The 24,352-nt window shown below is 39.6% G+C and overlaps 1 protein-coding gene across 3 annotated transcripts in view; it reads left to right on the top strand.

Annotated features, from left to right (window-relative positions):
- Positions 1-24,352, top strand: part of SMARCC1 (SWI/SNF related, matrix associated, actin dependent regulator of chromatin subfamily c member 1) — a 170,292-nt gene that overhangs the window by 93,098 nt on the left and 52,842 nt on the right. For all 3 annotated transcript variants that reach the window (XM_032867902.1, XM_032867901.1, XM_032867903.1), the window contains exons 19-21: positions 2,480-2,539; positions 7,574-7,832; positions 8,959-9,120. In XM_032867902.1, the coding sequence (XP_032723793.1) occupies positions 2,480-2,539; positions 7,574-7,832; positions 8,959-9,120 (481 nt within the window). The remainder of the gene's footprint in view (positions 1-2,479; positions 2,540-7,573; positions 7,833-8,958; positions 9,121-24,352) is intronic.

The raw sequence follows: 24,352 nt of genomic DNA, 5'->3' as shown, positions 1-24,352 counted from the left end.
AAGGAGTTCAAAGCAGCCACCAGAAAGCAGAAGAGGCATAGAATGAATTCTCTCCAAGAGCATCCAGAGAGAGTATGGCTCTGCTAAGATCAAGACTTTTGTCTCAGTTGTATTGATTTTGTACTTCCAGCCTCCTGAGCTGTGAGAGAATGAATTTTCATTATTCTAGGGCATCAGGTTTGTGATAATTTGATTACAGTAGCCACAGGAAACTAATGTACTTGGATAGCCTTGTGTCTGTTATATCTATATGTAGTGAAAGAAATACAAAACTCTAGGCCCAGATGATTCTATTTATGCTTTTGTACCAAACATTTTTGGTAAAAATTTATTTATTTATCAGAGCACAAGCAGGGGGAGTAGCAGGCAGAGGGTGGAGCAGCCTCCCTGCTGAGCAGGGAACCCCCCGCAGGACTCAATCCCAGGACCTTGGGATCATGACCTGAGTCAAAGGAAGATGCCCAGCGGACTGAGCCACGCAGGCATCCCTGTACCAAACAATTAAGGAAGAAATAATACCAACCTATACAAACTCTATCAGGAAATAAAAGTGGAGGAAACAATATTATAGCTAAATATATATAAACACACCCAGTCACTGAGCTCCTGGCTATGTAAATAAGATAAATCAGTTTTTTAAAGAATAGATATATAAAAAAATGTGCATGAATGTTCTTAGCAGCCTTATCCAGGATAGCCAAAAACTGTAAACAGTGATTAATCAAGCATATAGTGGACAAATTGTGGCTTATTAAAACAATGTAATAATAACACAGAAATGAAGAATTGATCTCCTCCATGTAAAGAGTGTGGTTGAATGTCATTGACATAATATTAAACCAGACCCACAAACTCATACTGAGTGGTTTTACAAAGTTCATATCCAAGAAAAACTAACCTGTGATTATAGAATTGGGAATAGTGTGTACATCTGTGAGTTGCTCTCAACTTGAGGTTTAAAGGAGAGACCCCTTGGATGTTGATTTGAGTGGTAGTTACATTGTTGCATGGGTGTATATGTGAATAGATGTGAGTATTTTATTGTACATCCATTCTACCCCAGTAAGTACAAAAAAAAAAAAAATTTCTACAATTGTGCAGAAACCCCCACAATCATCTCATCGGCCCTGTTGAGATAATGCATTCTTCCCAGAACCAGTTTTTATCAAGAGGAAAAACTATACCGTGTGGCTGGGAGGTGGAGAAAGGCTCGCTCTGCATGTCCCCAGTAAATGCCATCACATGTAGGTTGTATGGATCTTTCCTGTAGTCAGGTTTGCCTTCTTTAGGACTTAGGTGAAGTGTTAATGAATTTTCGTCCTCTTGGAGCTCCATATGGTCACTTCTGAGGTTGGTTCACTAAAAGATGAACATTGGTTATTAGAATCCTTAAGGAATCTGAACAGTGTGTTAGGAATGACAGCTCTATGCATTTTTTCCCTCTCACAGCGTCCATGCGTAAGACTTGACTTCTATAATGCTTCCATTTCTCTTTATTCTCTAGTTAAAGGACTAGTTATTTATAGTACATATTTTTGCAAAAATTTCAGAATGGTATGTATCGAATACTGTGGAAATCTAGCAAGTTGTAATTTAATTTTTACCCATAGTATTTAGTGCAGTTAGGCAGAAAGGTTGAATCAAATTAACTTGAGAAGCTTTATTATCACAATCAAGGAAATCACAGACCATAGATATTTTCTCTTGATTTGTTAAATTCTAATCTCCCAAAATAGAGTTTTCAGAGAAGGGATATGATAGAATGTGTATTTTGAATTGGTAACATTTATAGGTGAAGAATAATGTCAGGTATACCACACATCCTGTCCTCTGCCAGTCTGTGAATGGAGCAGGGCCTGCCAACTCAAGAAGTATGAATCAATTGATAAATCTTAGTTTTTATGTAACACAAAATTGTCTTTCTTCTCTCCCCATGTTCATGTGAATTGGCAGTTAAAGGGATTCTTATAGAAAGAGTGATTTGAAATTTAAGGAATCACTTGGTAATTATTTTAATCAAGAGGTGATAAAATTGAGAATCTGAACTTGTTGCAGTTGGAATCAAGAATCCCTCAGAGTAATTTATATGTAGTATAATTTGTCTTTGAATTTTGGAAAAAATGCTTCCTTCAAGTTATACCAAATATTTGTATTATGGGTAATTTCATAGCCAATTCATGGTATGCATTAAAATATTGTAGCCTTTGTAGCTTCAAAAGCTATCTTTAAATATCAAAATGACAGAAGTAATATGTCTGAGTGGTCTATGAGTCCTCATAGACAGCAAGAAATCATTGAAATGGGTCTGCCTTTCTGCTGAAGTTTAGAGTCCTTTAAGTGTTTTATTTATTATTTTATTTATTAAGTGTTTATTTGGTTGTTTGCATAAAACAGCTCCCTCTACATAGAAGGGATTCCTCCTGAACTCCATATCAGCCTTTAGGAAACGAGTACCTAATTTCCAGTTTTGTTTCTTTAGAGTAAAGGTGCCAGTGCTGGAAGAGAATGGACTGAACAGGAGACCCTTCTGCTCCTGGAGGTAAGCACGTTAATAGCAGAGCCCCATTAGCACACAGGAGATGGATGCTTAGTCTGTGTGACTCACATTTGAAATACACCTTCGGAATTAATCTTGAAGTTTTTTGAACCATGTATCGAGTTTTAATAGAATTTTCTTGGGCCGTCGTCAAATATCACACCTCACACCCTGAGGTGATGTCCTGGCTATCGGTAGGGAAGATGAAGCCTGGGTACGTGTTTTTTTGGCCCAGGTTGGGTTATTTTGTTTATTTTAAATCTTTGCCAACATGAAACAAATAACTAGAGCTATGCAAAAGTAGTCTAGATTTCTAATCTTTCCTCCAAAATTGGAAGATGTGGTAATTCTGGCACCTCATTCCCATGGAGCAGTAGTTGGCTCACCTCGAGTAGCAGGTATTCCTTGGAAGTGGAATGTTTCTTCAGATCCCAGTTTTCTTTAGACTTAGCCCACCTTGGTTATTGTCGATTTGTTCTCCAGTGCTTACATGCATTTCAGTCCACAACCTCTGTATTTCCCAGAATGATTCCAGAGAAGTAGATAAAGACATCTGTCCCTGAAAATATTATTTTGTTCTTGAAAGCAGAACACTAAACCAATGATAATTCAAGATATCTGCCAGTCAGCTTGTTGAATGCTTTTTGGACTTCTTCATGTCTTGCAAATTCATACACAAGTAGATCTTAGCAATTATTTTTACATGGAAGGTAAGAAATACAGACTATTGGGTTCCGTATTTGTCAGCCATTTCTGAAGAAGGACCATTTATCTTGTCGTAGAACAATCATTGGGTAAAGTGAAGACTATGACACTACTTAGTATTTGTGGGTAGGATGTGCATGTGAGAGCTAAATTAGGACTCAGTGAGGAAGTTTACTGTTTAATCTCTTAGGAATGCTTTTGCCTACAAAGAACAGAAAATCTCACTTTCCCCACAAAGAACAGAAAATCTAATCTAGCAGCCTTATGTCCCTAAACCATAAGGATGTTGGGTTTTTTTGTTCAACTGGCTGTCTTCAGATTGGCAGTTCCAACTTTTTTTTCTCTTTAATGGTTTTATTTACTTATTTGAGAGAGAGAGTACACGTTACATGCACAAGTGGTGGGGAGAGGCAGAGGAGAGGGAGAAGCCGACTTTGGGCTGAGCAGAGAGCCCAGCTCGGGCTGTATCTTAGGACCCTGAGATCATGACGTGAGCTAAAAGCAGAGGCTTAACTGACTGAGCCACCCAGGTGCCCCCCCAGCATTCTTGCACTCTTCAAGTATATCATCAGGTTCCTAGCTTTTCTATTGTTTTGTTCCACCTTCTTTAAGATGTCCATGTTCTGTCTCAGTGTGTTCTCTTCTGGTCACAGAAAGGCTGGTTTGTTCCCCAACTTCATATTCCCACTCAAAATAGGAAGAAATAGGGGTACCTGGGTGGCTCAGTCCTTTTCCTTCGGTCCGCCATTATGCTTGGATGGTTGATTTTTAGTTCCCTCGTGTACCTCACATTTCATAGTACCAAACACTGAAACAAGTCGACTTTGATGTTTGGATTCATAAAATTCATAAATTTAAAATGAATTTGGATTACTTTCGTGAGGATGTGGCACTGAAGACTAGATCAACTCTGAAGACAGTCCAGCGCCACTGCCTTGATTCATGCTGAGGGTGGGCAGCTCACTCACTGCTGCTTTAGTACCGACCGGGCAGATGTTATTGTTACGAAAAGGCAGCGGTATCTTATTGTTACTAGGAAAATTCTTTGCTCTCTGGGCCCCTCTGCAAGAGTGGTGCGCCATAGGTCTTCGGCCCACACTGAGATACACTGGACCTGCTGACAGCTCACGGTTCTCTATCGCTTTAATTTGGTTTTTTGAATTGTTCCAACAGTTATATTTTTAAGAAGTTCTAGTATTGCACTAGCAACTTCCTTTTTTAGATGCCTGGGTGGCTCAGTTGGTTAAGCATCTGCATTTGGCTCAGGTCATGATCCCAGGGTCCTGGGATAGGGTCCCACATCTAGGGAGCCTGCTTCTCCCTCTGCCTTCTGCTCCCTCTGATTGTGTGCTCGCTCACACTCTCTCTCTCTGACAAATAAATAAATAAATCTTAAAAAAAAAAAACAACAACTTCCTTTTCTTTTTTTACACCCCTCTTCTATTTTTCCTTATTTTCTCAAATCTCTCTCTCTCTGGATTAAAATTCAAAAGGATTTCTTCTTTTTGAGTTTTTAACCACCATTCTAATGTATTCTCATCTACTCATTCATTATTACATTTAAGAATAGTGAATAGTTAAAAAAAAAAAAAAGGAATAGTGAATAGTAAATACAGAGTGAGGACACAGTGGCTGGGTTGCTGTTTACCCTGAACATATCCAAGAAAACCACAGTATCCTTACACAATAGTGCATTTTTTTCTCCTGCAGGTGGAACCTGTCCAGTGGTTGGTGTTTCTTTTAAAAATTCAGTTGAATCAACAGGTGGTGTCTGCGCTTATACAGAGGCTCCCCAGCAGTATTGTTTACCACCAACACCTTCTAGTTCTGTAGTTTATTTGTGGGTAATTAATAGCTTAAGAATATGAAGTGGATTTATAATGGATTTATAACCAAAGCCAGTTAATTTCTTCCTAGTAAATACATAAATCTGGAAGATGCATTAAGGTCTCTGCCCTCCCCCTCCCAGTCGTCACACCATTTTATTAGATAAATATATCACACAGGCAGCATCCCAACTGCTTCAGATTATTCTTAGACCACCCACTTTTATTTTAAAAACACCTTATTTGATACGGTTTCTCATCAAAGCACAGTTCTTGCGTGGAATACTGGGGGTTATTGTCTGTGGTTATGTTCATTTCATTGTCTTAATACAGATTTTGGAGGCTTAGTTTCAGTTTTGCAACTAACCAGTGTGGAATCTACACAGTGGATGAATAATTGCAGTTTGAAAAAGACGTTGGGGCACCTGGGTGACTCAGTGGGTGATAGCCTCTGCCTTCAGCTCAGGTCATGATCCCAGCGTCCTGGGATGGAGCCCCTCATCGGGCTCTCTGCTCAGCAGGGAGCCTGTTTCCTCCTCTCTCTCTGCCTGCCTCTCTGCCTACTTGTAATCTCTGTCAAATAAATAAAAATAAAATCATTTTAAAAAAAGAAAAAGAAAAAGACCTTGAATTGGTAGACATGAAGGCTAATAATAAGGCTGTATATTCGTTTTGGGGGAAAATATACTGCATAAGATAATGATAATGGGGACTTGTCTGAGTAGATTTCTTTTTTAAACGTGTGAGGAATTCCATGTTTGTCACCTGAAAATGAGTCACCAGTTTAGGAAGCCACAAAAGGCTAACGTAGTCCTTCCTTCAGTTTGAAAACATGTCTTCGATTTCCTGTTACATAATGCTGCCGTCAGTGCCCAGGCTTGGGTCTTCTCTTTATCCGCCTTATGCTTTTCTGGACACTGACTCTTGAATTTTGCATGTCAGAGGGTTTCTTAGCTCTATGTTGGAAAAAACTTCCTGGACTTTTCTTATTTGACTCTAGCTGAGGAAAATAAAGGAAAACTTTTTTTTTTTTTTTAAATAAGCTTGTTTGAAAAGACTATGGTAGAGTATCCTAAGAAAATCTGCCCATGATCAGAAACATAAGATAGCCCCAATTATATGTTTTGTGACCCCACAAACCCTAGGGAGAGAGATTAATTTTTCTTTTTTGTTACAATCTAGGTCTTTTTTTTTTTTCTTTCCCAAGTGATTCCTTCTAGAACTACCTGAGGTCATTGGCTATCCAGGGGAAACCCAGAATTAGCCTTGTCTTTCAAGGGATCTAAGGAGTAAGACCATTCGCTAGTGTGGGTTTTGAGGAGTCCTCTACCACTCCAGCAAGAAGGCAAGCCTGGGGCAGCGGTTGGAGCCCTGGGTTAGGAATTTACTTACATAAACACGGAAAGTACCATCTCCGAAGCTCATCTTGCAGTATAGATCAGTGAATCAGGCTCTAGAGCAGGATTTTTCAGCCTCCTGCAATCCACATTTGGGCTAGATAGGGTTTTTGTTTGGTTTTTTTTTGTTTGTTTTTTTTTGTGGTGGGGGCTCTTATGTGAACTGTACAGTGTTTACCAGCATCCGTGGCCTCTTCCCACTCGATGCCAGTAGCACATCCCCAGAAATGTCTGCAGGCATCACTGAATGTCCCCAAGGAGGCAGAATTGCCCCCGGTTGAGAACAATCTAGGAATAGCAATTTTGATCAACAACCAAATACAATCTTTTTATCCAATTAATTCTTTGATTTTCTTCATAACATTCTGTCCCTCTCCCCCTTGGAGATTGTTTTTACTTTTTGGGGGCGGGAGTTTTCAACATTTTTCTCGGACAAATTATGAATTTTTAAATTGGAAATTTACACACTTTATAAATTTTAATTCCAGTTTCTTAATTTCTAACAAAAGACTTTGAGTTTGCGTGGGATTTTGTTGAACCTGTTACTCAGTTTAGAGAGAGTTGACATCTTAATTTTGAGACTGCTAATGGAGGAACATGGTATAGCTCTTTATTTAGCTCTTTATTTAGGTCTTTAATTTCTCTCAGTGTATTTCATGTTTTCCAGCATGTTGATCTTACACATTCTTTATTATACTTACTCCTAGGTGTTTCATTTTTGTGATACTTTAAATACTTCTTTTCCAATTTAAAACTTTTCATTGAAATAAAATTGAGTTTTTCTATTCCACATCTGTCTTGTGACTTTGTTAAACCTTTTAGTTTTGGTATTTTTTAATAGATTTCTTTGGATTTTCTTTATAAACAATAGTGTGTATTAATGAAAGATGTTTACTCTTCCTTTTATGTATGTGTGCATTTTTTTTTCCTGATTGAGATTTAATATAATTAGGAGAGCCATCAGATCTACCTGTTCTCTTATGTACTGTGTAATCATTTTCATTATTTTTTTAAAAACCCATCTAAAGAACAGTCACAGGCCTCTGATACTGTCACATATTAGTTTCTTTTTACCTGACACTAAAGCTCCTTACGTTTTTCTGTTGCAGGCTCTGGAGATGTACAAGGATGATTGGAACAAAGTGTCAGAGCACGTTGGAAGTCGTACTCAGGATGAATGCATCCTCCACTTTCTGAGGCTTCCTATTGAGGACCCTTACCTTGAGAATTCGGATGCTTCCCTGGGGCCCCTGGCTTACCAGCCTGTCCCTTTCAGTCAGTCAGGAAACCCAGTCATGAGCACTGTTGCTTTTTTGGCATCTGTGGTGGACCCTCGTGTGGCATCTGCCGCAGCAAAAGCAGCTTTGGGTATGGACTTCCCTGAACCACATCGCCAACATAGTCGTTTCAGATCATGGTTTAGTACTTTACTTTGTATACATGTTGTCCTAGATTTAAGTGTTATCAGCTGCAATGTTCATTTCAGTTATACAATAGAAAATCAGACATTACCCCTTGATGTTATATTTAAAATTAAGTATTGCAATTTTATTTATTTATTTATTTATTTATTTTTAAAGATTTATTTGAGAGAGAGCGCATGGACAAGATGGGTGGTTGGGGGGAGAGGGAGAGGGAGAAGGAGAAGCAGACTCCCCGTTGAGCTGGGATCCTGACCCAGGGCTTGGGTCTGAGATCGTGACGTAAGCCAAAGGCAGATGCCCAACCTGTTAAGCCACTCAGGTGCCCCTAATATATTAATAGTTCTAAAATTAAGAGCATTTATTAAGAATTGGAGGGGCCGGGGCCGCCTGGGTGGCTCAGTGGGTTAGTGCCTCTGCCTTCTGCTCAGGTCATGATCTCAGGATCCTGGGATCGAGCCCCACATCGGGCTCTCTGCTCCACAGGGAGCCTGCTTCCTCCTCTCTCTCTGCCTGCCTCTCTGCCTACTTGTGGTCTCTGTCTTTCAAGTAAATAAATAAAATCTTTAAAAAAAAATTTTTTTTTAAAAGGAAAAAAAAAGAATCAGAGGGCAAAACAGAGTTTTTTAATTTACTTGGACTTTGACATAACCAGCCAAAGAACCTTTTAACATTGTTCGATTTTATTATAATTAGAACTTTCTCATGCTTATAAATCCCTTTCTTGGATTTTTGGTTATTTAATACTTGCTGTTTGCCTTACAATCCAGCCTGTAGCGTTAGATTAAGTTTGGCAGAAATTCTGATTGTTACTGATGAAAATTTGGAAATCTCTATTTATACAGCAAGATACTGTGACATGTAAGTTAAAACACAGAATCATAGAATTCCATCAGTCTACATGACCATCTCATCTGGTGTTCTTGTTTCACTAGGATAGATTAAGACTGAGTCCCTAGAAAGGTCACTGCGTGTGAGACCCTACCTAATGTATTGGATTTCCTAGTGGTTTACATTAAAGCAAATATTTGTGCAAAACCAAGTCACACTGTTCCATTTGTTTTCTTGAACAGAGGAGTTTTCTCGGGTCCGAGAGGAGGTACCACTAGAATTGGTCGAAGCTCATGTCAAGAAAGTACAAGAAGCAGCACGAGCCTCTGGGAAAGTGGATCCCACCTATGGCCTGGAGAGCAGCTGCATTGCAGGCACGGGACCTGACGAGCCAGAGAAGCTTGGTGAGTTATGGCTGTCCCCAAGGACAGGACTAATAGACGTCGTATTTTCCTATCAGCTTGTTTAAACAATTGGGTTTGTTTGCTTATATTTTTATAACGTCTGTTTATATACTTTTTTATTTCTATTAGGTTGAGAATAATGATTAGTATCAACTTGTCACTTAAGATTAGTATATGATTTTTTTCTCTTATCCCTTCCTTTTATGGTGATGGAATTTAAAGGTTGTCTGAGCGCTGTTAATAACATCACAGCTGTGAAGTATCTGATGCCAGGTTGTTTTTTTGTTTTTTTTTAAGATTTTATTTATTTATTTGACAGACAGAGATCACAAGTAGGCAAAGAGGCAGGCAGAGAAAGAAGGGGAAGCAAGTTCCCCACTGAGCAGAGAGCCTGATGTGGGGCTCGATTCCAGGACCTTGAGATCATGACGTCAGCTGAAGGCAGAGGCTTAACCCACTGAGCCACCCATGTGCCCCAGTGATACCAGGTTTTAATATTTATTTTTTTAGTTAAGTAATCTCTACACCACCCAGCTGGGGCTCAAAATCAAGACCCTGAGATCAAGAGTCACAAGTTCCACCGACTGAGCCAGCCAGGTGCCCTGTGATGCCTGTTTTTAGATCTAGGTTTTGAGCATGTGAACATAAGAATTCTGAAAGGACTTTGTGATTATTTTAATTTTTATGTTGCTGGCTAGGTTTAAATTTGTTGGTTTTTGTTTTCAGTTGAGGTAAAATTCATATAAAATTCTCTGTTTTAATCACTTACAGGTATACAGTCTAGTAGCTTCTAGTACATTCACAGTGTTGTGCATCCATCCCAGTATCTAACTCCAGAACACTTTGGTCACCCCGAAAGATAATTCCATACCGGTTAAGCAGGTGTTTCCCATTTCTTCTCTCCTTGGCCCTGGTAACCACTAATCTGCTTTCTGTCTCTATGGGTTTGCCTATTTTATACATTTCCTGTAAATAGGATCATACAGTGTGCGGGCTTTTGTGTTGACTTCTTTCACTTAGCATAAGGTTTTCAAAGTTCATCCATTTGTAAAAGATCACTACTTCATTCCTTTCTGTGCTGAGTAATATTCTTTCAGTGGATACACCACATTTTACTTATCCATTCATCAGTTCACATATATTTGTATCGTTTCCATTTTTTCACTATTTTGGATAATGCTGCTATGAACATTGAGGTACAGGATGTTTTGTGAATGTAGGTTTTTTTTGATTATCGGTACCTAGGAGTAGGATTACTGGATCAAATGGTAATTTTATGTTTAGCTTTTTGAGAGACTAGCCAGCTGTTTTCTGTAGTGGTTGTACCATTTTATGTTTTCACCAGCGACATATGAATGTTCTGACTTCTCCATGTCCTCACCTACACTTGTCCCCCCCACCCCCGCTTTTAAAGGATACACAACTGGAATGTTTGTGAAGTGGTTTTCATTTGGATTCAATTTGGCAAGTATTGCCATCTCAGCAATACAGAGTCTTCTATTCCTTGAACGTAGGATGTTTTCCATTTACTTAGATCTTCTTTTAAATTGTAATTTTTTTTTATTTTATTTTTTATAAACATATATTTTTATCCCCAGGGGTACAGGTCTGTGAATCGCCAGGTTTACACACTTCACAGCACTCACTATAGCACATACCCTCCCCAATGTCCATAACCCCACCCCCCCTCCCAACGCCCCTCCCAACGCCCCTCCCCCCATCAACCCTCAGTTTGTTTTGTGAGATTAAGAGTCACTTATGGATCTTCTTTAATTTAACCACTGTTTTGAAGTTTTTAGTCTTGCCTGTTGTGTTCTTGGCACCTGTTTTACATTTCCTTAGTTAAATTTATTCCTTTGTATTTTATTCTTCTGAATGCTTTTATAAGTGAAATTATTTTCCTAATCTTAAGGGGAAAGCATTTCATTATTTTTTTAAAAATATTTTATTTATTTATTTGAGAGAGAGAGAGAGTGAGAGAGAGCATGAGCGAGGAGAAGGTCAGAGGGAGAAGCAGACTCCCGGTGGAGCTGGGAGCCTGATGCAGGACTCGATCCCAGGACTCCAGGATCATGACCTGAGCTGAAGGCAGTCGCTTAACCAACTGAGCCACCCAGGCGCCCAAAGCATTTCATTATTAAGTATGATGTTAGCTATTGGATTTTCCTAGATTCCTTTTATCGAGTTTAGGGAAATACCCTCTATGCATAATTTGTTGAATATTTTTATCCGGAAAACATGTTGGAGTTCACCAGCTGCTTTTTCTATATCAATTAAGATGACCATGTGTTGTTTTTACTTTTTTCTTTAAATATGTTGTATTAATTGATTCTTGCCTGTTGAACCACTTTTGCAGTTCCAGGATACATCCCACTTGATCGATCATTCGTTCCACGTAATACTCTTCTCGGATTTAGTTCACTTCTAGTATTTTGTTGAAGATTTTTGCATCTGTATTCATAAGGGGCATTTGTTTAGTATTTTTCATTTTTTGTGGTAACTCTATCTGGTTTGATATCAGGGTAGTACTTAACTCTAAGAATGAGTTAAGAATTGTTCTTCATTTTTTTTGAAGAGTTTTGAGAATTACTGATGCTCATTCTTCTTTAAATGTTTGTTGGAATTAATGTAGGAAGCCATTAAGTCCTGATTTTTTTTCTTTAATGTTTTCTAGGAACTGATTTACTCTGTTTACTTGTTTCCTATTTAGGTTTATTTAGTCTGTTTTGGTTTCCTATTTAGGTTTTTAGGTTTTCTACTTAGTCTTTTTAGGTTTTCTATTTTGGTAGTGTGCCTCTTTGTAGAAATTTGTCTATTTCATATACATTGTCTCATTTGTTGCCCCCCCACACACACACACATACACACACCGAAATCATAACAACCAAAAGTGGAAACAACTCAAATGTCTATCAGCTGATGAATGGATAAACAGAATGTGGTTTTGCAGTGGAGTATTACTCAACCATAAAATGGAATGAAGTACTGACATATGTGACCTCATGGATCATCGTTGAAAACGTGATAGGTGGGGGGAAAAAAGGTGAGAAGAAACAATACATTATTTAATTCCAACTATATGGAATATCATGAACAGGCAGATTTATAGCGACAGAAAGTAGATTAATGTTTGCTTAGGGCTAGGAGGAACAGGCAAAGGGGAATGATAGCTAACCGGTATGGGGTTTCTATTTGAGGTAATAGAAAGATTTTAAATTTACTGTGATAATGATTGCACATATCTTGGAATATACTAAAACTCATTCAGTTGTACTCTTTTAATGAGTTGATTGTGTGGTATGTGAATTATATCTAAGTAAAGCTATTTTTTTAAAAGTTTATAATGGGGGTTGCCTGGGTGGCTCGGTTGGTTAAGCGTCTGCCTTTGGCTCAGGTCATGATCCCAGGGTCCTGGGATCCAACCCCACATTGTGCTCCCTGCTCATCGGAGAGCCTGCTTCTCTGTCTCCCTGTGCCTGCTGTTCTGCCTACTTGTGCTATCTCTCTGTCAAATAAATAAATAAATAAAATTTTTGAACAAAGTTTATAATGTCTTTTTACATTCCTTTTTATTTCTATTAGGTTGGTAGTAATGTCCCCATTTTCATTCCTGATTTTAGTAATTTGGTCCTTTTATCCCCCCTTCATCAGTCTTAAAGACATCAAATTTACCAGCTTTTGATTTCAGTGATTCTTTCTGTTGTTTTTCTGTTCTCTATGTTATCACCACTGTAATTAATCTTTATTCTTTCATTCTACTTGGTTAAATCTGTTTTTTGTTTTTTTTTGGTTTTTTTTGTTTTTTTTTTTTTAAGATTTACTTATTTGAGAGAGGGAGGGAGGGGCCGGAGGTAGGGCAAGGAGAAGGAAAGAATCTCAGGTAGACTCCATGCTGAGCATGGAGCCCACCATGGGGCATGATTGCATGACCCTGAGATCATGACCTGATCTGAAATCAAGAGTTAGATGCTCAACCAGTTGAGCCACCCAGGTGCCCCAAAGTTTGCTCCACTTCTTAATATTTCCTTGCTTTGGAAGATGGGATATTGATGGGATATTTTTTCTTTATTAATATTGACTTCTATAGCTGTATAAATTTCCCTCTCAGTGCTCCTTTTACTGCATTCTGTAGGTTTAGACATATTTTTGTTTTCATTCTTCTCAAAGTATTTTGTAATCTCCCTTTTGGTTTCTTCTTTAACCCAGGGGTTGTTTAAAGAGTGTGTTGTTTATACACCAAATTAGTGAATTTTTTTAATATTTTCTTCCATTATCAATTTCTAATTTCATTCCATTGTATTCAGAAAAGATAATTTGTGTGGTTTCAATATTTTAAAATTTATTGAGACTTTTTTTTTGTTGCATAATATATTGACCTAGTGGGTATTCCTTTTGCATTCTGCTGTTGTTGAATGGCATTATCTGTGTATGTTTGGCCTGGCTGGTTTATAGTGTTGTTCAAGGTGTCTGTTTTATCATTTTTCTAGTTGGTCTTCATTGAAAGTGATGTCTTGAAATTTCCAACTGTTGTTATTGAACTATCTGTATTTCTTCCTTCAGTTCTGTCTGGTTTTGCTTTGTATATTTTGTTAGTTGTATACATATTTATAATTGTTGATCTTGCTCATGAATTGGCCCTTTTATCATTATATAACATCTTTCCTTTTTCTCTTTTATCTTTTTTTGCCTGTAAGTCTATTCTATTTGGTATTAATATACCACTCCAGCTCTCTTTTGGCTACTGTTTTTGCATGGAATATCTTCTTTCTCTTAATTTACTCTTCAATCTCTTTGTGTCTTTGGATCTCAGATAGGTGTCTTATAGACAGCATATTGTTTGTTGGATTTTGGGATTTTGCAGAATTGGGTTGTACCTTTGGTTCTGCCCTGTATAGCTCTAGCACTTTCAAAAGCTATTTAACCTTCATTAGCTCTGAGTTCTCTCAGGTGTGACATGAAAGTGATGGTTAGATACTCTCTCCAGTGTGTTTCATAGTTATGCTAGTTTGTGATATTGAACAGATGACATTTTGCTGCTAAGGAATTCTGATTACTTTTATTTAATTTATTACAAAGAGGAGTAAAATTTTAGGAAAGTAGCTTCATAAGCAATACCTGGCTTCTCAAATGGCAAGTGTTCCTATATGCTAAAAGAGGCTAATTTTCACACCACGGGAAACTATTTCATACACGATTATCAGTAGTGTATTCCCAATATTTCTTACATTGTTCATTAACTTTTTTCTCTTCATTATGAAACAATTTCTGATGAGTAACTCAGGCTAAAGATTTCTTGTTGTCACCTCGCCTCATTCCATCTTTGTCTCAGTTGTGTACAGTTTATTAATTATGCTTCAACTGCAGTCATTTTTTATTTCTCTTTGATTTGTTCTTACAGAATAAAGGGTATGTAAAATAGAAAGTGAAACTGCCACGCAGGACTCCACAGATGACCCTATCTGACCTCCTGGGGCTCTGTTCTGAGTGGTGTGAGTAGATAGCACTGAGGCCTCTTTAAGCGTAAAATCTCATGGTCTCTGTGAGGTTGCATAGGTCCTATCCCTTTTGTTCCCTCTGCCTTCGTGAAAGTGTCAGTCTAGGAGTCTCATTTTGCAGATATCTGGAAACAGATTTTCGGATTAATCAAACCTCTTACTCTTAGCCCTTAGAGCAAATTATTGACATTTTTTTTTTTTGCCTTGTTCTTAACAGAGTATCCATAGTATTTCTTGGTTTGAAAACTCACTTATTTTTCTGTCTTAGATGGATACCCAAATTAGCAAGCTGAGCCACATCCCTCTTGCTTTTTACTGATTCTGCACCACCAGGCAGTGCCCAACTCAGGCAGGGGAAGCCTGGACCTATTGAATGCCTGGGAAATGTCTTACTTTCCTCGACTTTTTTGTGGTTTTGGTTCATTTGCAGCATCTTTTGGTTCCCTGTGGTCATGGAATTGAAAAGGGTTGGCACCACCTTCTTAGTGTGATTCAAAGAAGTTTCTGTACTTAGCAAAATCGGGGACAAGTTTCTATATGTGAATCTGTTTTTAAAATTTTGGTAGGTGATCCCATAGAGCATTAGGGGTTAAGAAACAGGTTGCAAACGTAGCCATTTCTAATTCAACAAACCAAAAATCTAGCGACCTCAGTCTTTCTGGGGTCCTTTTTCTGACTGAGTAGTGAATGTATGGCTTCCACAGGGTGCAAAGCTTGGATCCGACTGCTGCAGGAAGCACTGGAGGTGGCAGGGGATGATTCTTTGAATGGCACGGAAAGTAAACTTCATTCATAGTAGCTGGAAATAGCCTATCAGAAAACCTCTCTGAAGTACAGTGGATACTCACTAGTTGCAACAACACAATTTGGGCCCTTTTACCATTTAATAAGTATAAAGGAAAATACCAGTATAATATGAATATTTGGGAATGAGTTGTAAATAGAATTGTAACTTAATGCTGGCATATGATAGTTAATGGATTTATGTTGGGCTGTGACTGACAGAATAAATTAGGAGACAGCAAATGGTTCTTGGGGTGGAATTGGCTCAGCAAAATTGTATTGTGAAGGCAACAGTGTACCTCCTTTCCTTCTGAGCCACATTCCAGATAGGGAGTTCACAGAAAGGAGGTATTGATTTTACATTTAAACTGACACTTGATATTACAAAACAGTGTCACTGATTTGAAATAGAATGATGCAGGGTTTTCCTTATCAAGATACTGTACTTGAATGAGGAGTTCACATACTTTCTACTGTTAAACTTAATTTACTATGCTGTCCGTATTAACTTATATTTATTAACAGTGGTAAAATGACAATACAGGAAAAAATAAGTAAGTTTCCTTGTGAAACACAGGACTCCTCTTGGATTTCTCACACTGACCTTTCTAACTTTTCATTGTGGGTTTGGAATGTGGGGAGTGTTTGATAAAATCTGGAACACCTCTTATTTTCATTTTAGGTGACTTCTAGGAACTCTTGAGGAAATGAGTGCTCACTTCTCAGAAGGGGCTTATCATTTCTCCTCTTTAACTCTACTCATTCAACAGTGTCTACTGACTTCTCTAAATCTGCATGGTTTTTTGTTTCTGTTTGGCCAGAGACCATTCTGGGAATAGAAAAAATACTGATATTTGAGACCTTTTGCATTTAACTAAAAATATTACCAGATTTTATTTGCCCAGTTATAGGGGAAGGTGAGGGAAGTTAAGAAATGAAATGAAAAGAATTTTTAAACATTTTTCAGAAGTTGTTGGAAATCAGCATTTCTTTGTGACACGTTACGTAGGGGTTTTCTGACTGGTGCTTTGAGGGTTGTTGTTTTTTTTAATAATCCTTGGGAGGAAGTGGCATTTTTATTATAAAACCAAGGAAACTAAGTTTTATCAGATGACCTAGGCTTGTGAGAATCTGGTTTAAATTTTGAACCTAAATATCCAGTCCTAAATCTCAGCCTTTTTTTATCGTAGCCTGCTGCCGGAAGTAACATGTGTTGGTATGTCTGTATTTTTCATTCATTGAACAAGGATCATTTAAGACCTTAGCTCCATTCTACTGTCCTGCCTTATATCCTACGGGAAATATAGTAGGAGGAGACCCAGGTCCTCTTGAAAATCTATAGGAGCTACATAAGGAGAGGCAAATGTACCAGGAAGAGCAGCTAGATGATTCATCTCTACGAGATCAAGTGCTTAGAATCCCACGCCAGAATTTAGTCAGAGTGAGTCAGTGTACAAGTCTGCACTGCATTGCATAAGTATTCTTGAATGGGAGGTCAGTCCTGGACTTTTTTTTTTTTTTCCCTTTTAGGGATAAATAAGACTATAAATGTGTTGTTATCATGTCATTTCATTGTGTTTTAGCTGCTAGGGTACTGGTGACCAAAACATACCAAAATCCCTGCCTGCAAGGATTGTATATTTTCAAGGGAGAAGATGAAATACGTGATACATAAAACTTCGATTGTGTAAATTAAATGTAAATATGTAGAAAGAGTATGTTGGCTGGTAAGTGGTATGGTAAAAATTAAAGTAGGATTAGGAAGATAAGTGTGAGTGTATGGAATTGCAATTTTCATAGGTCAAGGAATATGTTACCAAGAAAGTGACATTTGCGCATAGGTGTGAAGGAGTCATCAGACATCTAAGGTCAGAGTGCTGTGGGCACTGGGAGCAACTACTGTACAAGTCCCTAGACGGGAGCTGCCTGGCATAGTTGAGGAATAGCAAAGGGAGATCATGGACAAGTAGCTGGACAGTAGCGGCGGTTATGGGAGATGATGAGGGGCTTATGGGCTGTTGTAAAGTTTTAATTTTTACTCTAGGTGAGATGGAGCCAATGGGGGGCTTCGACCAGAAGAGTGTCAGGAGTGCCTATATTTTTAAAATTCATTCTACTAGGATGAGAACATCACCCGTCTAGGAGTTGTTAAATTGATTTATTTCACAGAGAACTTATGTAATACATTTGAATATCAAATATAATTTTTTTACCATATCACACAAATACTTTTTTTTTTTTTTTTTGGTCAGAGACAGAGGGAGAGAGAGTAAGCGAGCACAGGCAGACAGAGAGGCAGGCAGAAGCAGAGGGAGAAGCAGGCTCCCTGCCGAGCAAGGAGCCTGATGTGGGACTCGATCCCAGGACGCTGGGATCATGACCTGAGCCGAAGGCAGCCGCTTAACCAACTGAGCCACCCAGGCGTCCCACAAATACTTTTTTTTTTAAAGACTTATTTATTTATTTGACGGAGAGTGAGACAGCCAGAGAGGGAGCACAAGGAGGGGAAGTGGGAGAGGGAGAAGCAGGCGGCCGGATGCGGGGCTCAATCCCAGAACCTGAGCCAAAGGCAGGCAGATGCTTAACCACCCAGCCGGCCCTATTAAATACTTTAGTAAATTTCTCTTTACTTGACCTGGAGACTTGACAGAATAGCCTTCTGATAACCCGTTTACTTGTAGTCAAACATACTGAAAATACTGAAAGGATAGCGCAGTGAGATTTTGTGGGCCTACCAGTTAGGTTCAACTTTGCTGTATCTATCTAGCAGTCTAAATGATTTTTATTTTGTTTTTGGTGAACTATTTCAAAGTAAGTTGTAGACAGCATGAGTCTGCACCCTAGATAATTCAGCATGCGTCATCTTATAGGAATAAGGACGTTCTCCTATATAATTAACACAATATAGTGCATCTTAGTCCCTTTTGAGGCTGGCAGCCCTTCCTCCCCCAGGGAATTGGAATGTATATGCATATTCAAGGGTCTGTCGAAGACTTATTTATTGTAACCCCCATTTGTATTCCCTGATGCCAAGTATTGGTTTTATTTATTTAATTTTTTGCCTCTGAGTAGATTTACTGTCTTGTATCTTAATTTTGTTTAGAGAAATTTGAAAGATTGAGTTAATCAATGTTTGTTGCTTACAGTTGACTATGTATGCTCTAGGGCTATTGAATCACAAGTAGAACGTTCAGAGAAGATTCTTTTATGTCAGTGAGTGGATTGTCCACTGAGCTCCGTAACACCCTGTGGAATATGGGACTGCAAAGAGTGTATCTTGAGCCATTGGCCCCCCTCTGTGTAGAAGAGCCCAATTAATCACTTCTAGTTTTTAAGAAAGTTAAAAACTAGTCTCTAGTCCATCAGGAGATTAAGAGCATCCTGACAATAATGTCGAAAGGGTCACTTTCTAGGAACAGGAAACCCAGAAGTGACTGTTCTAGTTCTTGCCTCAAGATACTAGTCATCGCTTATAAATAGCCTCATTCTTCTCATCACGAGGATTTCCATAACGTTTTAAAAATCAGGCACTTTTAGAACACCATGTGTGAAAATATGCTAGGCTGGTGAAGCTAAGCAAACAGTGGAACAGTATTTGATTATGGGACTTCCATCACGTAGAGTGGCTTCTCTGTCCTCTTTGTCAATATTCTGTTTGAAGGGCTCTTCTAGATATCAAGAGGCAGAGAAGGATAGAGTCACTTTTCTTAGCAGCTTATAATTGGACGTTTAACCTCTAAGGACTAGCTAATGCTGGCTGGGATTTAAGTGACTTGGCTAAAGACCCATATTTATTAAATGGTAGGATACGTATTTTTAGGAAGAAATTGGCTTCCATTATATAATGTAATTATATAATGCCTTTGGGGACTTTTATTAAATTAAGCCTTTTGTTTACTTGATGGAGATCTCTTGCTATAGGCTACTATGTAGGACATAAGTAATACCCTCTCTTCAGGGCATCTGGGTGGCTCAGTCTTGGTAAAGCATCCAACTCTTGATTTCAGTTCAGGTCATGATCCCAGGGTCTGAGATGGAGCCCTGTGGTCAGCAGGGCTCTCCCTTTCCCCGTGCTCCACACCTCACTACACACACCCTCTCAAACAAACAAATAAGTCTTAAAAACAACAACAACACTCTCTATTAATTGGGACTGTTTTTTGTGATGGGCTACACGTGTGTAGAAAAATAAGTCAGTGTTCAAGGATTAGGGCCATAGTAAAGCATAGATATACATAGTATTAATTGTTCAAGGAGGACTGTAAGAGTTAGCACAAAGGGACATGTAAGTTTAGACTGAGGAAGACTTCACAAAGAAAGGATTTGAACTGAACAATGGGAAGGAGGTTTAGGATGTCAGTGAGCCAGGCTGGAGGAAGGATTTGGTTCTGCAGAACAATGTGAATAAAGGCACAGAGATGGTAACAGGGTGGGACATAAACTGGCTTAGCTGCAACCCAGAGTTCAGATAAGGACAGGGAGAGATCAGATGCACAGCTAGATGGGAGCAGAGTCACAGCGGATGGTGCAGGCTGGAACTGTATACTGGTAGCTCTACGGAGTACTGATCTACTACAGGGAATGACATGGTCTGTTTCCCGGAAGTGTTGAGTGAGTTCCTACCATCGGCCTTACTCTGTTCCCTGAGAAGACACAAATTATTGGGACTAGCAGTTCTCAGACATTTTTGGTCTCAAGCCTTCTTTATGCCCTTTAAAAATAATGAGGAACCCAAAATGCTTTAATTTATTTGAATTATATCCGTTGATATTAACTGTATCTGAAATTAAAACAGAAACTTTGAAACCAAAACAATACACAGGTTCATGTTCCTGTAGCTGACTTCATTGTGCGTCATGCAGCTTCTGGAAAGCCATGCTCCACTCTTAGTAGAGGAGAGTGGAAAGGCAAATAACATTTTTGTGTTGTTATAAAAATAGTTTTGACCTCGGGGACCTTTCTGCCATGGTTGGTGGGGGTGGGGGGGTGGTACCTGGACCACACTCTGAATTGCTGATTTAAACATTTGTCCTTGAAGAATATTCAGTTAGGGTGGGGAGACATTATAAGTAGGTAGGTAGGAAAGGGAGGCAGAAAAGAAGGAAGGGAGGGAGGGAGGTGAAGACAAAAGACAAATATAGGTAGAGGCCCAAGTGAAGGAAACAGTTATGCTTGGGTCATTTAGGGAAGACTTCACAGAGGCAGTAACTTTTAAACAATAAAGAAAGAGGAAAAAAGGATGAGCATGTGTGGCATATTCTGGAAATAATACCAAGAAGTACTGTGACCAAGTGCGGCCAAACAGATGTGTGTGGAGGGGGTGATTTTGAAGGGCTTTTACCTTATGGAAATCAAGAAGTCACCAGGAAAAAGAAATAACAGGATTCAGTCTGTTTTAGGAAGTACCTGCAGACAGTTTACAGATGACGGGCAGGAAATGGAAGAGTTCCCACCAAATAATCATAGTTCTTTCCCGGAAGCATCATTACTTATTTTTAACTCCACTTTTTTATTTTTGCAAGCATTTCGTTCTCTCCTCCAAGTTGCCTTTCCTGGTTCTTTCAGCTCTTAGGGGGTGATTCCTAGATCTCCTCATTCTCCTTTTGCTGGCAGTATTATCACTGGACTAAAAAGCACTTGGTTGCCAAAGCTAGGAGAAAGGTGTGGTGTCTTTGTGGTGGAGGACAGTGTTCTGGCCTGGTGGGTGGGAGGAGATAGAAGCTCAGCGCTCCAAGGGTGAAAGAGACATGCAGCTAAAGTAGGTTTGGGGGTACCGGGCAAACGTGGAGGCGGAGGCCTGGAGTCAGTTGGGGGATCAGTGTTGCAACATTGTGGGAGACAGAACAAGAAATAGAGTGGAATCAGACTGGTATTACCATTTCCTGAATCTGGTCTCTGAAGATACTGTTATCTTGTGGCTGCCAGCTAATTGGCCTTTCAGCCTTGGTTGAGTTTCATTCAAACGTCCAGGAGGTGTATAGATAGTCTCCTATTGCTGCATAGTCCGTTATCACAAAGCTGGTAGCTTGAAACTGGATATATTTATTGTCTCATTGCTCCTATGATTCAGAAGTTTGTGCGTGGCCTAATGGGACCCTCTGATGGGGATATTGTGAGGCTGCACTCAAGGTGGTGGCTAGGTTGTGTTCGCAGCTACTGAAGAATCCACTTCCGTGTTCACTCCTGTTGTCAGAATTTATTTATTTCTAGTTGTAGAACTGAAGGCTCCAGCTCCTTGCTGGCTGTTAGCTGGAAGCTACCCTCAACTACCAGAGGCCACCACCCACTGTTCCTCACCAACCGTGCTTCCCCACCATGGCAGCTTGCTGCATCAGGCCCGCAAGGAGAGTTTCTAGAGTGAGTGTAGTAAAGAGGGGGCCTCATATAACTGAACATTGCATCACCTTCCCCTTACTCTGTCGGTTAGATACATGGTCACAGGGGCACATGGGTGGCTCAGTGGGTTAAGGCCTCTGCCTTTGGCTCGGGTCGTGATCTCGGTCCTGGGTTCGGGCCCCGCGTTGGGCTCTGCTCGGCGAGGAGCCTCCCTCCCCCCATCTCTCTGCCTGCTTGTGATCTCTGTCTGTCAAATAAATTAATTAATTTAAAAGAAAGAAAGAAACACGTCACAGGTGCTGCTAACACTCAGGGGAAGGGGACTGTACAAGGACATGAAAACCATGAGTTAGGGATCTGTGGGACCACTCTAGAATCTCACCACCTTGGTAGCCATTCTCCTGGGGTTCTGGTCACACCCCCTGTTTGCCAGTGCCCCTCAATTCCCAGCATTAACATTAAGACCTTAAGAGTTACACACCTCCATAGTATCTGTATTCATAAGCAGGATTGTCACAGTATGAACTTTACTATCAGAAGGTTCAGCAAACATTTTCTGTAAAGAGCCATGATAAAAATTTCAGGCTCCTGCAAACCAGACAGTCTGTGTCATAATTACTCAGACCTGCCTTTGTAGTGCAAAAGCAGCTGTAGACCATATTTAAACAAACAAGTGTGGCTGCATTCTAATGAAACTGTATTTACAGAAATGGGCAGCAGGGCTGTAGTTTGCTGACCCCCTGTCAATCAGATCGGTCAGCTGTCTCTGACCCATTAGTAACATTTTAAGAGAATGGGACAAGGGCCAGTGATTCATAACTGACCCTTTAAAGGAAAATCAAAAGTCGCATGGGGAGGGAAAGTCACAGAGGGCCTGTCAGATTGGGAAGGACCTTTGGAAGTTCAGGGCAGAATGAGAGCCCTCTGTTGGTGTCACTGAGGCAGTGCCACGGGCCACGGCAAGAGCTCTTGTTAGTAGAGAGGTAGGAGTAGGGTGCAGTCCTAATAACTAATAACATAGTTAATGCTAATAACATTAGTTAATAACTAATAACATAGTTAATGCTAGTAACATTAATATCGTTGAACACTTACAGAGCCAGTTTGCATGAAATAATTCATTTAATCTTTAGCCCTGCTCTTAGGAAGGAGTGCTATCATTGTTCTCCTCTTGCAGATAAGCAGACCCAAGCATCTGTCAGCTAAGTAGCTTGCCCATGATCACTTTGGCCAGTCACTTCAGGGGCAGAATTTGAACCTAGACAGTCTGGATCCAGAACTCGCCCACTTCTTCTAGAGTAGGGGCGAGGAAATTTTGGTTCTTAGGCCACATCCGGATTCTCACCTGCATTTAGTTAGCCCGTAATATCTGAGAGTCGTTTTTACATTTTTAAATGGTTGGAAAAAATAAGAGTACTCTTTTGTGACACACAAATTATAGGACGTTGATGTCTCAGTGTCTGTAAAGTTGTATTGAAACACAGCCACACTCCTTCAGTCCCAGGCTGCTCTCACAGCCAGTGCTGTGCTGCTGGGGAGAGCTGGCGGCAGCTAAGCCTCATGCACCCTGCAGAGATGTGGAGAGGAGAGCTATTCTCTGCCCTCCGCAGAGCCCTGTTCTCTGGCATAAGGTCTGACTGTGAACTGTGATGCTGGTATTTTCCCCTGGCTGACCGGGCAGTCCTCTCCTAGCTCAGTTAGTTACGTGTCAAAGGATTTTGTACTTTCTCCGCCTTTGTGTGTTTGGCATTGGCCCACTGGTTTATGTTATGTGCCTTCTTAAATTTGGAACTTTTTAAAAATTCATTCTAGTATCATCTTCATTTATCCCCGCAGACACGGGTCAGACCACACATTTGTAGGGAAGCATTCTCAGCCATCTAGTTTATAGACGTCAACAAGACGGCATGGCATATGGGAAGGGGTGCAACCTCTTAAGCGTTTACGCTTCCAACCAGAATTCAGACCAAAGAGAAGCTGTTGTTTTGTGTTCCTTTTTCCAAGAAGATGTCTAAAAGCAGCTTGAAAAAATGTTTTGTAGGATAGAAACCACTTTCCATACTCTTCCACATGGCATCTTGAGGAACACACAACTCCTAATTAACTCTTAATAGACATCTCATTAAAGGTCTGAGCACTGGCTGCAGGCTTCTTCCCTTTAACTGTACCATCATTGTATGGATAGGTGTTATTATGTGACTGTTCATCATGGGCTCATAGCTAATAAAAAGATTTAATATCAAATGTGACTGATTATCAGCTTTTAAATGACAACCCGCAACCTCTTCAGAATGTGGAACTATGGTTGCGGGTCGTCATTTAAAAGCTGATTATCTTAAAAAAAATACTGCACTCCTCCCACATAATACTCACTCTGTAATTAAGCTGACTCAGCAAAGGTGGCCTAAGGCCTGTTCAATTAACAGTAACTTGTGAAGTTAGGTTTGTTGTTTTTTCTTTTTAAACTCCATCTGTGTTTGGTTTTTGTTCAAATTTCGTTTTTATATCTTAATGTGTCGTAATGCATGCTGTGCATTTCATCTGAACTAAGAATTAGAGCATTGACGAGCACCTGGGTGGCTCAGTGGGTTAAAGCCTCTGCCTTCGGCTCAGGTCAT

The sequence above is a fragment of the Lontra canadensis genome, unplaced genomic scaffold (assembly GCF_010015895.1).
Source record: "Lontra canadensis isolate GAN:19392208 unplaced genomic scaffold, GSC_riverotter_1.0 scaffold35, whole genome shotgun sequence".
Lineage (NCBI taxonomy): Eukaryota > Metazoa > Chordata > Mammalia > Carnivora > Mustelidae > Lontra > Lontra canadensis.
Note: the sequence above shows the minus strand (reverse complement) of the source record. Positions and strands in the feature narration are given on the sequence as shown.